Raw genomic sequence first — 13,052 nt, forward strand, 5'->3', positions numbered from 1 at the left:
TTCTAAATAAACTTTATGTTTATTCTTTCGCAGAATAGCACAAATGCAGATGTGCTAATGAGTATTAGACAATGCTACATTTAAACACCATTTGCTACGCTAAAAATTACCCCAAAACTAAATGTTTACACTTAAGCTACACAATCGTTGGCAGGTCTGCGTTAGAGAGCATGCTAAAACCCAGTACAGAAATGATCAAAGCAGGAAATTTCAAAGTCAGTCCGAAATCGAATAGTGGCTCGATATATGCAACCAGATTGATGAATTTTTTTGGCCAGACAATAACATGTCACATTTCCAGGTCAGTAGGTGGCAGGGTTCCACATCACATAGAATTAGGAGTATAATACCCTTTGACCCTCCAAATCACGTACGAGATGCTCCCTGATGAGGTATAAATACGTAGCTGTTTTCTTCCATTTCCAAAGAGGTAAAAAAAACGTACGAGTCAAACGCTAAAAGGGTATAGCCTTTGCTAGTTTACAAGCAACAGCACGCAGGCCGCCTTCTCTACTGAGACCACTAAAGTACACGCTGTGTTCGTGCCACTCCTCTGTCGACACTGACACGCCGTGAAGCAGAGGTTGCCTCCCTTGTCCTCAAACTGCGCGATATCCTTATACTGATCATCTCAATGGCACTGTTCACTTTAGCCTATCCGGTGCTGTCGCCTGCTCAAAAAAATGCCTCGCAAAACGAAAGAACAAAAACTACCAGACAGGCAATCATATGGGGGAAAAAATGACATTTCATGGATACACCGATTGTCACTCATACCCTGTGAAAAATCTGGAAGGGGTATAAAAACCCTTTACTTTTTTCCTGAAAAAAAATAAATACCCTTGACTTTTGGAGTTGTGTGGAACCCTGGGTGGCTGTTTTATTATGGGGACACAAGAGTAAGATGATGACATCATGCGTGTCATTTGAGCCTCCTGGCATCCACTGCTTTTCTGGTTCCCTGCTAGCGTTCTGCCAGTAGGGGGCTGGTGAGTGGTGGTTCTGGGAGGAAGATGATTTACCATCTGAGGTCTGATTACAAGCATCTTTATTGGAATAGGATGATCCAGAGGTAAAAGAGAGTGTGCTGAATCAGTGAGTCACAACTCCAACATCCACTAGACTATTATTTGCCAAAGGAAGATAACTTAAATTAGACAAAATTGTTTCACTTGAAGCTTCGCAAGGGTTGGAAGGTCTGCGTAAGAGTGCATGCTCGAACCCAGTGCAGAAATGATCAAAGCAGGAAATTGCAAATCAGTCCGAAATAGTGGCTCAGGATATATGCAACCAGAGTGATGAATTTGTTTGGCCAGACAATATGTTATGTCACATTTCCAGGTCAGTAGGTGGCTGTTTTATTATGGGGACACAAGAGTAAGATCAGGGTTCCACATCATGTAGAATTAAGGGTATAATACTCTTTGACCCTCCAAATCACGTACGAGATGCTCTCTGAAGAGGTATAAATACGTAACTGTTTTCTTCCAAAGAGGTAAAAAAAAACAACGTACGAGTCAAACGCTGAAAGGGTATAGCCGTTGCTAGTTTACTAGCAACAGCACACAGGCCGCCTGCTCTCCTGAGACCACTAAAGTACACGCCGTGTTCGTGCCACTCCTGTCGACACTGACACGCCGTGAAGCAGAGGTTGTCTCCCTTGTCCTCAAACTGCGCGATATCTTTAAACTGATCATCTCGATGGCACAGTTCGCTTTAGCCTATCCTCAAAATGGCAAAGGTGATAACTACCAGACAGGCAATCATATGGGGAAAAAAAGACATTTCATGGATACACCGATTGTCACTCATACCCTGTGAAAAATCTGGAAGGGGTATAAAAACCCTTTACTTTTTTCCTGAAAGGTATGAATACCCTTGACTTTTGGGGTTGTGTGGAACCCTGTAAGATGATGACATCATGCGTGTCATTTGAGCCTCCTAGGGTCCACTGCTTTTCTGGTCCCCTGCTAGCGTTCTGCCAGTGGGGGGCTGGTGAGTGGTGGTTCTGGGAGGAAGATGATTTACGATCTGACGTCTGATTACAAGCATTTTTCTTGGAATAGGATGAACAAGAGGTAAAGGAAAGTGTGCTGAATCAGTGAGTCACAACTCCAACATCCATTAGACTATTATTTGTCAAAGGAAGGTAAATTAATAAGACGTCTCTCTCAAAAAGTAGAAGTGCAATAAGGATTTGGTAGTGCATCATTGACATCTGAAAATTGCACCTAAGAATTCCCTTCAGTGAGTCGCAAGGTGACAAGGGCATAAGATAACATACCATTGGGCCACCCTTGTTTCAGATTCTGACAGTCAGTCCAAAATAGTGGCTCGGGATAAATGCAACCAGTGTGACATATTTCCAGGTCAGTAGCTGGCTGTTTTATTATGGGGACACAATAGTAAGATGATGACATCATGCGTGTCATTTGAGCCTCCTGGCGTCCACTTCTTTTCTGGTTCCCTGCTAGCGTTCTGCCAGTAGGGGGCTGGTGAGTGGTGGTTCTGGGAGGAAGATGATTTACGACCTGACGTCTGATTACAAGCATTTTTCTTGGAATAGGATGAACAAGAGGTAAAGGAGAGAGTGCTGAATCAGTGAGTCACAACTCCCAACATCCAGTGGACCACTGGACTATTATTTATGCAAGGAAGATAACTTAATTAGACAAGCATGACATCTGTCTTGAAAAGTAGAAGTTCATCAGGATTTGGTAAATTTGTGCACCATTGACATCTGAAAATTGCACCTAAGAATTCCCTTCAGTGAGTCACAAGGGCATAACAAGATAACATACCATTGGGCCTACCTTGCCTCAGATTCTGACAGTCAGTCCAAAATGGTGGCTCAGGATATATGCAACCAGAGTGATGGCTGTTTTATTATGGGGACACAAAGAGTAAGATGATGACATCATGCGTGTCATTTGAGCCTCCTGGCATCCACTGCTTTTCTGGTTCCCTGCTAGCGTTCTGCCAGTGGGGGGCTGGTGAGTATTGGTTCTGGGAGGAAGATGATTTACCATCTGAGGTCTGATTACAAGCATCTTTATTGGAACAGGATGAAAAGTGGTGACAAAGGAGTGTTGGCTGAATCAGGAGTCACAACTCACAACATCCACTAAACCATTATTTGCCAAAGGAAGATAACTAAGTTTAAAAAAATAGGCAAGCGGGATTGCTCTCTTAAAAAGTAGAAGTTCATCAGGATTTGGTAAATTTGTGCACCATTGACATCTGAAAATTGCCCATAAGAATTCCCTTCAGTGAGTCGCAAGGGCATAACAAGATAACATGCACCGACACAATTTGGTAATGTTATACATTGGCAAATTGTAAACTGAGATGGCACTAGATTGAATCATTTGGCTTATTCAGAGATGCTGGACTTCCTGGTTTTTATGGTGCTTTGCACCTTCAACTAGGTCTTGTCAGTATTTGGTTGTTGGGGTCAAATGACCCATACTTTCTGCCTATGTCTTAATCCCAAGCGCAAGACAAATTCTTCTATGTGAAAATTGAAGCCAATAAAATTTGAGTTGAGTTGAGACTTTCTCCCGGTTGCTTGTGAAGAACTGGTAACATGTATGTTCACTTTTATTGTTGTGTGTGCGAGTGTTAGTTTGATGGTGGTGTTTTCCTTTCATGAGAGCATGTGTTATTGTTTTTAAAAGGCGAGAAAAGGTGGTTTATCATTTTTTTCACATGATTAGTTCGTTCAGTCAGTGGGTGCCTTGAGTTGCACAGTAGTTTTCAAAACGGCAGGATTTGGTTTACCAATGCACCAGAGGGCATAACATCTTTAAAAATAATTCCCTTCAGCGAGTCAAAGGGCTCATATCCGCAGCCCACACTTGGCCTACATGTCATTTTGTCACATTAGTATTTGGTTTGGGGTCACCCTACCCCCCATGTTTCTCCTAGACTGAACCCTGTTAACGAAGAAATATTGCCTTTTCCCTCTTGAAATATTAGAGACTGGTGTTTATATGCATTGCACTCGGAAAATGTGTTGGCAATTAGGGTTGAGTTCATGTTTGTTTATTTTGGCTGATTTTCTTGTCATCATATGTTACATGAATGAGCAGATTGTGCTGCCTGTTGGAATATTTGCTGGTTGTGCAAGGATGAGATAGTGCTGTGTGTTTTAATAGCTGGTTGTGCAAGGATGCATCTTGCAGGCAAAGTGAGTGTTTTTCTTGAGTTGATGTGAGCTGACCTTCGTGTGTTTGCAGGTGACAAGCTGGGACGGGTTGTGCACATCATCCAGACGAGAGAGGCATCTTTACGGAACTCAAATCCTGATGAAATTGAAATAGACTTTGAGACTCTCAAGCCCTCAACTCTGCGAGAACTGGAGAAATATGTGTTGTCGTGTTTAAAGAAGAAACCCAGGAAACCGTACAGTGAGTGCCGTTGATTTACGATTGTATCTTGTGGTGTATGGTGTTGGTTTGATTGTATTTTTTTCCCAGTGATGTTGGTTTGATAGTATTTTGTCTTGTACACTGTTGATTCGATTGTGTTTCTTCTTGCAAACTATTGGTTTGATTGTATTTTTGTCCTTTGTGGCGTGTTGATTGATTGTGTTTCTTCTACCCCCCGCGGGTTAGGGGAAAGAATTTACCCGATGCTCCCCTGCATGTCATAAGAGGCGACTAACGGATTATGTTTCTCCTTTTACCCTTGTTAAGTGTTTCTTGTATAGAATATAGTCAATTTTTGTACAAATTTTAGTCGAGCAGTATATAAGAAATGTTAAGTCCTTTGTACTGGAAACTTGCATTCTCCCAGTAAGGCAATATATTGTACTACGTTGCAAGCCCCTGGAGCAATTTTTTGATTAGTGCTTTTGTAAACAATTAACAAGTGGCTCTATCCCATCTCCCCCCTTTCTCCTATCCCATCTCCCCCCTTTCCCCGTCGCGATATAACCTTGAATGGTTGAAAACGACGTTAAACACCAAATAAAGAAAGAAAGAAATATATTGTACTACGTTGCAAGCCCCTGGAGCAAATTTTTGATTAGTGCTTTTGTGAACAAGAAACAATTGACAAGTGGCTCTATCCCCTCTCCCCTCTTTCCCCGTCGCGATATAACCTTCGTGGTTGAAAACGACGTTAAACACCAAATAAAGAAAAAGTAAAATGTTTCTTCTTGCAAACTATTGGTTTGATTGTATTTTTGTCCTTTGTGGCTTGTTGATTGATTGTGTTTCTTCTTGCAAACTATTGGTTTGATTGTTGTTTTTTGTACTGTGCTAAAGTGATTGCTGGAATAGAAGTGCTTACGTACTTCGGTTAGAAAAAGAGGTGCAAGGTTAGAATGTTGTGACCTCTCTCTCTTTTCCTCTAGCTTGTGTGTGTGTGCACATGTTGGCATGAGCAAATTGTGAACAGCTTCCCGTTGTGTGTTTCAGCAAAGAGACAGTCGAACAAGCCAAAGGAAGTAGCACAGCAGGAGAAGAAGCAGGAGTTGGAGAGCCGTCTCAGAGGGGTCCAGGAGCAGTTGGGTCAGACTGTCAAAAAGCCAAACAAGAAGGGTAAGCTTGACATCCCATTTATATCTTCACATTTTTCTTGTGCATTGTGTTCCCCGCTCCCAACTGATAACCTGAGTGCTGCTATTTCCTTGTCCATCATGACAAAGCATCAGGAAGTTGATGGTGAAAGTATGTGCTGTGTGTGCAGGTGATGGTGGTGACGCCAACGCAGGGGGACGACTGTCGGCCAGTTCCAGTAGCAGCTCTGGTAGTGACTCCAGTTCTGCCAGCAGTTCGTCCGAGTCCAGTGAATCGGAGAGTGAAACAGGTTAGATTTGCTGCCCCCTGTGTCGGGGGACTTGGGTCTACAGAACGGGGAGGCTGCGCAGGCAGTCGGGCTTCAGTGTGTGTAGAGCGGGTGTAGCCGCCTTGCTGGCAGGCTGGCCCTCCCTCCAGTGGAGCTTTGCCCGCACATTGTGCAGTGCAGGACTGTTGCTGAAATGTGTGCTAGGGTGAAGGGGCCAGTAGTAGGCGGTGGTGGGCAGAGAGAGTGGGTCAGGGAAAGCCACCTGGTGACAGTGAGTGTGCTGGCCAGCTGTGTTTGCAGCCGTAGAGTACATGGGCTGTACCTATGGTGTCGAGCAGTGGCCTGCATGGTAAGCTGTAAGCTGCGGGTCGGCCAATAGCAAACTGTGCCTGGCCCTCTGCATCTTGGGGGGTCTCCAGTCTTATGTGCCAGTGACAGGGCTGGCCGGGATGGAGCCTCAAAGGCAGGGAATACAGCCAGATGTTGAGGTGGTCAAGGCTAGCCTTGCCGCCTTGCGGTGTTGGCACTGAGAAAATAAAATGTCTGTCGAGTTAACAGTATTGTAAAGCTGGTGACAATGTCTGGTCAAGCGTTGATCTCGTTTTGTGTGCATTGTCACCCTCTGTCGCAAAGTGTGGCAGGCATTACTTGAACCAAAAGTAGATCTGCTCTATTGCTGGATATCTTCTCTGTGTGGTTAATGTTGACTGATTTGTGCATTGTAAATGCGGTGTCTCCAAGGCATTGGAAGTGTGCAAGTTGATGGGAAGGCAAAATCCCTATAGATGTGTCTTCGATTTCACCGATTTGGTAAATTGTGATCGAGAGAGTGCATGGATATTGTGAAGAGAGGGTGTGTGTGTTTAAAGTATTGTATGTGTAGGAGGCAGGGTTGATGTAATCACTGTTTCAGAGGGCAATTGAGGTTGAAGTTTGGTTGTGCATTTCACCTACAAGAAAAGGCTCTTTTTTGTAGGTCTGTGGTAAGTGTGAGTTCAGCCAAGAGTGCAGACTGTGTGTGTAAAGTAGAGGCCGGCCAGCCAATTTTGTTCATCTTTTTTTTTCCATCCTACTTCTGTTTTTGTTTTCCCCCCGTTTGGTCTAGTCCCAAACTTCCGATGTGTTGCCTGCAATTGTCGCAAGTTGCGTGCAGCACCAACTAGAATTGAGGCTTTTCAGTGGGATGGATGGAAGGAGTATCACATCTACTAGCCTGCTTGATATTGTTTTGTCACTAGGGCATAATACACTTTTAATCAGATTATTTGTCGTGCATATTTTTATTCAAACGATGGTGCTAGAATATTCATCTGCATAAATCATACTTTACATGACAGCATTTCATTTTTACACCCCCTTCTCCCCCATCTTGTTATATCCGTTTTCCTTGTTCTGTCCAGTAGACCTGTTTAATTCGTCAAGTTGCAGTGTTGACTGCATTTGAATAAGAATTTATGGTTCCTATGGAACTCTTTCACTCTTAGAGTAATGCAAGATGATAGTACACCTCAAGTCTTGTTTGTTGTGTGTTTAGAGTGAACACAGGGAGCTGGGTAGACTGTTTTCTGTTGCGTTTTGTCTGCGTCTGTCAGCTTATGTTGGTGTTCAAGGGGCATGATGTTAAAGTTGACTGGCCTCCGCTTCCACACGTCACTGCACTGGCAGGCTCACACCACCTATTTTGTAGCTAACTGTGGCAGTCTTGCCTCATTCCTTGCAAGAGAAAAGGTCTGTCTGTACCTGTGTTGAACTGGTGAATTTTCTTTGTCAGTCTTTGGCTCAGAGCTGTACTCTCACAACCACTTCATCGATCCATCCCACTGAAAAGTTGTGTCCGTTTTGTGCAAAATGATTCCTTGCTACCGTTTTTGTGGCAAGGATTATCTATGATCAAAATGTATTCTTCGTCTAGGCATGCTTTCTCTTTTGTACCAAATTTGGATTTAATTTTTGTTTCTTTTGTATTTTCCTTTTAAAGAAATCAAGATAACTTTTTCTACAGTTTTATGCAAAACTTTGTGTACATGTAATGATAAATGACTTAAGTGTGTTGTCGCCAATGTCCATTTTGTAATTGCGTCATACTGTAGACTTGTCAATGGTAGAGTCATTTTTATCATCCAGTAAATAAAAGAAAGTATGATGTACAATGATACGAACACTGGCTGGCCTCTACTTTGATGTATTCTGCACTTTGGGCTGAATGGAACGCTATATTCTTTGTGAAAGGTTGCTTTGGATGTTGTCTGCCTGGTTGGGTGGTGTCTGTTCTTGTAAAGCCATCAAGTTATTACCACTCAGCAGGGCTCACTCAACCCCCCGCGGGTTAGGGGGAATAATTTACCCGATGCTCCCCAGCATGTCGTAAGAGGCGACTAACGGATTCTGTTTCTCCTTTTACCCTTGTTAAGTGTTTCTTGTATGGAATATAGTCAATGTTTGTAAAGATTTTAGTCAAGCAGTATGTAAGAAATGTTAAGTCCTTTGTACTGGAAACTTGCATTCTCCCAGTTTTGTTTGTTCGTTCATGGGCTGAAACTCCCACGGCTTTTACGTGTATGACCGTTTTTACCCCGCCATTTAGGCAGCCATACGCCGCTTTCGGAAGAAGCATGCTGGGTATTTTCGTGTTTCTATAACCCACCGAACTCTGACATGGATTACAGGATCTTTTTCGTGTGCACTTGGTCTTGTCCCTGCGTGTACACACGGGGGTGTTCGGACACCGAGGAGAGTCTGCACACAGAGTTGACTCTGAGAAATAAATCTCTCACCGAACGTGGGGACGAACTCACGCTGACAGCGGCCAACTGGATACAAATCCAGCGCGCTACCGACTGAGCTTCATCCCCGCCCTGCATTCTCCCAGTAAGGTCATACTACGTTGCAAGCCCCTGGAGCAATTTTTTTATTAGTGCTTTTGTGAACAAGAAACAATTAACAAGTGGCTCTATCCCCCCCCCCACCCCCCCTCCCCTTTCCCCGTCGCGATATAACCTTGAACGGTTGAAAACGACGTTAAACACCAAATAAAGAAAGAAAGAAAGGGCTCACTCAGCCTTTTATCCTTCTCCTTTGGAAACATGACTACACGTATTGGAACGGCCGAACAGACAGCTACCATTTCGGTCGTGTGGAGGGGTTCCAGACCGTATAATGGGATGAAATTTGTGGTTAGATACTTGCGTAACTTCTTCAGGTTCCTTATGCGAATTGTGGTAGAATTAGAAGAGGCCTCAAGGCCAACAAAAAAAAGTTGTATGTTTCTGGTCACCCGACCCTACCTAGTTTTTTCCCGCCGACCCTAGACTTTTTTTTTTTTATTGCATTTGTAAAAAAGGAAAAAAAAGCATCAAACGAAAGTAACAGACGGCAGACGACACAAGGGGATCCCCGCATCCCTTTTGTCTCATTTGTTTTGTAATGTGTTGTCTTTCTCTTTGTATAGTAAGTCCAGTCTCTTTGCGTCACTGTATAGTTTTTTTCTACCCTGACCACAAAAAAAAAAAATCCCTACCTACCTACCCTATTTTTTGTAGCCATGTTACCAGAAACATACAACTTTTTTTTGTTGGCCTAAGGTCAATTAGCTTGGAAGAACAGCCAAGATTCTTGTGGGTGTTCAAAAGTCACATGCAAAGGCAGAGAACTCGGTTCTTGTCATGCAGTAGCATCTGTCTTGAATAGGGATTGAATAAAGCGTAAATATCTGCCAATTATCAAAAAAAATTCTAGAAATAAAAAACAAAATCAGCAACTGATATTTTGCTTGACAAATCAGAAGTACATGTAACTGAAACAAAATCAGCAAGCAGTCAGCTTGACTAAAATAGACTGGACATTGCAAAGTTGCTGCCCGATTTGATTTTGTTGTGAAAGGTAAGACCGGAAGCTACAATTTGATCTTGTTTGAAAATGATTAGCTCAATCACTGGCTTTGATCAAACAACAGTAGAAAAGCTCTTTCAGGTCTTGGTGAGATGGCACTCTTTCTCTCTCTCTCTCTTTCAGGTCTTGGTGAGATGGCACTCTTTCTCTCTCTCTCTCTTTCTTTCTTTTGCATACATGTGCACATACACAAGGGTATTCGCATATATATGTCTGATGCAACTACCTCATGCATGCAAACACATGTCTTGGTGATACTGAAGCGGACATCCTGTGTTCAAAGAGCATGGATCAACTAGATCATTCTAAAGCAGATTTTCAGAAATGTCACAGTTTTAAAAGGTGGTAAAAAAAACAACGATAATGATGCATTTAAAAATAAGATTCTTTTGCCTTGGCAACATTTAGGGCAGATATTTTCCTTCCTGTGTTGAGTATGTTGAAAATCCTAACGGAATGGTTGGGGTCAAGCTTCCATCCCCCTGGACACCCGCCAAACGTCCACAGCCCACCAGTCCTCTGTGCAGAGTGGCAATTTTTGCCTGAATTACTGTCTTACCTGACAACCATGTCAATCTACCAAATGAATCCAAAATACCCATGACGCACAGAAAACAACCAGGGCTGAGGTGCATGAAGCAACACTGGGTGCCACCCAACTGGATGGGAACGAGCCATGGTTAACATTACAACAAATCTCAATTTCAACCAATCCTACCCCACAGCTGTATGCCATCCCTTTGGGTGGTACCCAGTTTTGTTTCGTGCACCGCAGCCCAGGCTGCTGACTGGGTATTACCCGATATGTGTAGGCAGAAAAACGCTCTGACCTCGTGCAAAAGTTCGAAAGGATTATGTTCATGATCAAGAAGTGGGGTATCTTTGATCAAGGTTTCTATACTGATCATGATTGTAGAAAAGGTAACATGCATGGATGAGTTGGTCGTTCATGCAAGGCACACAAGAATGTCTATAGTGCAAGTTGAGCACTTTTCTTTTGGCAGTCAGGAACTTAGCAGCGTGAAAAAAAGTTGGCCGAGACCCAGAGTCTTTTCACCGGAACACGTAATTGTGTTCCATGAGCTTTAAACTTGTTTATATAGCTGTAGAACAAAGCAACACATTCGAAAGGAAACAGAATATTGTTTATACATTGCACCTGAAACATGTTATGGTAGATGCTGACAACATTTTTTAAAGGGTTGATACTCGGATGATGTCACTTGCCAACAGGATATGCCAGAGCATAAAAGCAAATGAAAAGGAGTAATCAAAGTTGACAAGCATGCAGTTAAAACAATTGTTAGTTACCGGTGTGTGTAAAAGAACACCACTGGTCAGGTTATGTCCCTTCAGATAGCATTCTGGATAAGGTGCAACAGCAGTACAAGCCTTGACTGAATGATTGGCCTAACCGAGTTAAGTCCACATGTAGAGGAACTGTTCACACTTATTCTCAAACATATAGATATAGTCACAATAGTTGAATACTAATTATGAACACTTTGCAAACAGACAAGGGAATACAAACATTATGGCATCAACAGTACAAAATTCCTACAACACAGCTTGCATGAGTAAATGGCAAGCACTTATGGAAAAGACACAGTAAATGTTTACAAACACAACGATGCAATGAGTGAATCGGAATGATGCATACACACATCTGGTGAAAGATATAGCCAATACATAAACTCAAACAAAGGAATATATGGAGACTGAAAATAAGATCAACGAACAAGTATGCTTGGTGAGAATCCAGCTCTGGCTGTTCCAGTGATACAGTTGTAACCGAGTGCCGTAACGCTACGATCACCTCGGGAGGCGAAGTGCAATCAAACAGGATTGAAAATGTTAGGGCTAATTTCTTAGCCCTCTAAAAACTGTTATGCAAACCCGAAGGTTTCCATGAACATACAGACAATCGGAAACCACCAGACCCCATCACAAACAGAATTCCACAATCCACCGGTGTTGACTTAAAGGCCAACAACTCGGGTGCAGTCTGCTGTGAAAGGAGCGGTAGCCTCCCCTGTCACACAGTGGTACCTTTGATGCCAGGCCCCGTCAGGGAAAGGACCCTTTCCAATAGAGGACACTTTCAGCCGACACTTTCTCTATTAATAATAATTATCTGGACTGAAAGAAAATAAACATAACCTGTCCTGACAGGTCACCTTCAATGTAGGGACACCCGATCATAAGGGTGTCCTTTCATCGCAGGTACCACTGTACTGGTGAAAGTGGAAAGAATTCTTGATGGTACAGGTGGTAAGGAGAAAGAATATATTCAACTTGAAAACCATATAAGCATTTTAAAATCAATTGATTTGAATTAGTGTAACATGAGTTGGAGAGATACGGTTTAAAAAGATGAGAAATAGTTCAAAATGAGTACGTGTCCATTACAGAGCTCTCTGAACCTAAAGCGTCTTTCCTACACATGCAAAAAAAAAAAATGGATTACACTTATACCAAAACTGAAACACTTGTAACGTTACATCTTGACTGATTTATTTTGCAATGATTGACTGTGGCCCCTTCGATGAGAGAACACCTCCCACCCAATAAAGGATGCATTTTGCACTTCTTTGGTCTAGTATCTTTACCAAAATATACCTTCTTCTTCTTTGTTCATGGGCTTAGACTCCCACGTTCACTCATGTTTTTAGCACCAGTGGATTTGTACGTGTATGACCGTTTTTACCCCGCCATTCAGGCAGCATACGCCGACTTCGGGGGGGGGGGGGGTATTTTCGTGTTTCTATAACCCACCGAACTCTGACATGGATTACAGGATCTTTTCCGTGCGCACTTGGTCTTGTGCTTGCGTGTACACACCAAGGGGGTTAAGTCACTTAGCAGGTCTGCACATAAGTTGACCTGGGAGATCGGAAAAAAATCTCCACTCTTAACCCACCAGGCGGCAGCGACCTGGATTCGAACTCACAACCTCCCGATTAGGAGGCCGACGTCTTACCACCACGCCACTGCGCCCGTCCAAAATATACCTGCTATGACTTTGTCAGGCCACCTATGTAGCTCAACTGAGTAATCTGGAGAGCCTTGTTAACGAAGGATTTCTCGGATGTTATTAAAGCTAGTGCTTTGAAACTTTCGGACACATCGAATGGATGATGACCTCCAGACGTGCTCCAAATCCGATTCACCTTTTGTCCAATTTCAAGATAATGACGTGGTCAAGTTCGCATCAAAAACTGGAAAATTGTCAATTCTCATAAGTATGTTATTGAAGTTGCAAATTTAAAACTGTAGACACTTCAAGGATTTTAATATCTCTGGACATGTCCCAGTTTTGGTTGACCCTTATCGAATTGCAAAGTCATAGCAGGGTCAAGTTCGGGTGGCAA

General features: G+C 42.9%; 1 protein-coding gene and 4 non-coding genes across 6 annotated transcripts in view; all 5 read left to right on the forward strand.

Moving 5' to 3' along the window:
* The window catches only part of LOC138949128 (bromodomain-containing protein 3-like), a 76,353-nt gene that overhangs the window by 23,839 nt on the left and 39,462 nt on the right, over positions 1 to 13,052 (forward strand). For both annotated transcript variants that reach the window (XM_070320887.1, XM_070320886.1), the window contains exons 13-15: positions 4,239 to 4,409; positions 5,424 to 5,546; positions 5,695 to 5,814. In XM_070320887.1, coding sequence (XP_070176988.1) covers positions 4,239 to 4,409; positions 5,424 to 5,546; positions 5,695 to 5,814 — 414 coding nt within the window. The remainder of the gene's footprint in view (positions 1 to 4,238; positions 4,410 to 5,423; positions 5,547 to 5,694; positions 5,815 to 13,052) is intronic.
* On the forward strand, positions 900 to 1,040 carry LOC138949579 (small nucleolar RNA SNORD10). The gene has a single exon (XR_011450355.1). It is a non-coding gene; the product is annotated as a small nucleolar RNA SNORD10 (small nucleolar RNA).
* LOC138949581 (small nucleolar RNA SNORD10) lies at positions 1,906 to 2,046 on the forward strand. The gene has a single exon (XR_011450357.1). It is a non-coding gene; the product is annotated as a small nucleolar RNA SNORD10 (small nucleolar RNA).
* Positions 2,406 to 2,546, forward strand: LOC138949580 (small nucleolar RNA SNORD10). Its single transcript, XR_011450356.1, has one exon. It is a non-coding gene; the product is annotated as a small nucleolar RNA SNORD10 (small nucleolar RNA).
* Positions 2,904 to 3,044, forward strand: LOC138949583 (small nucleolar RNA SNORD10). The gene has a single exon (XR_011450359.1). It is a non-coding gene; the product is annotated as a small nucleolar RNA SNORD10 (small nucleolar RNA).

This window comes from Littorina saxatilis, linkage group LG15, assembly GCF_037325665.1.
Source record: "Littorina saxatilis isolate snail1 linkage group LG15, US_GU_Lsax_2.0, whole genome shotgun sequence".
Taxonomy (NCBI): Eukaryota; Metazoa; Mollusca; class Gastropoda; order Littorinimorpha; family Littorinidae; genus Littorina; species Littorina saxatilis.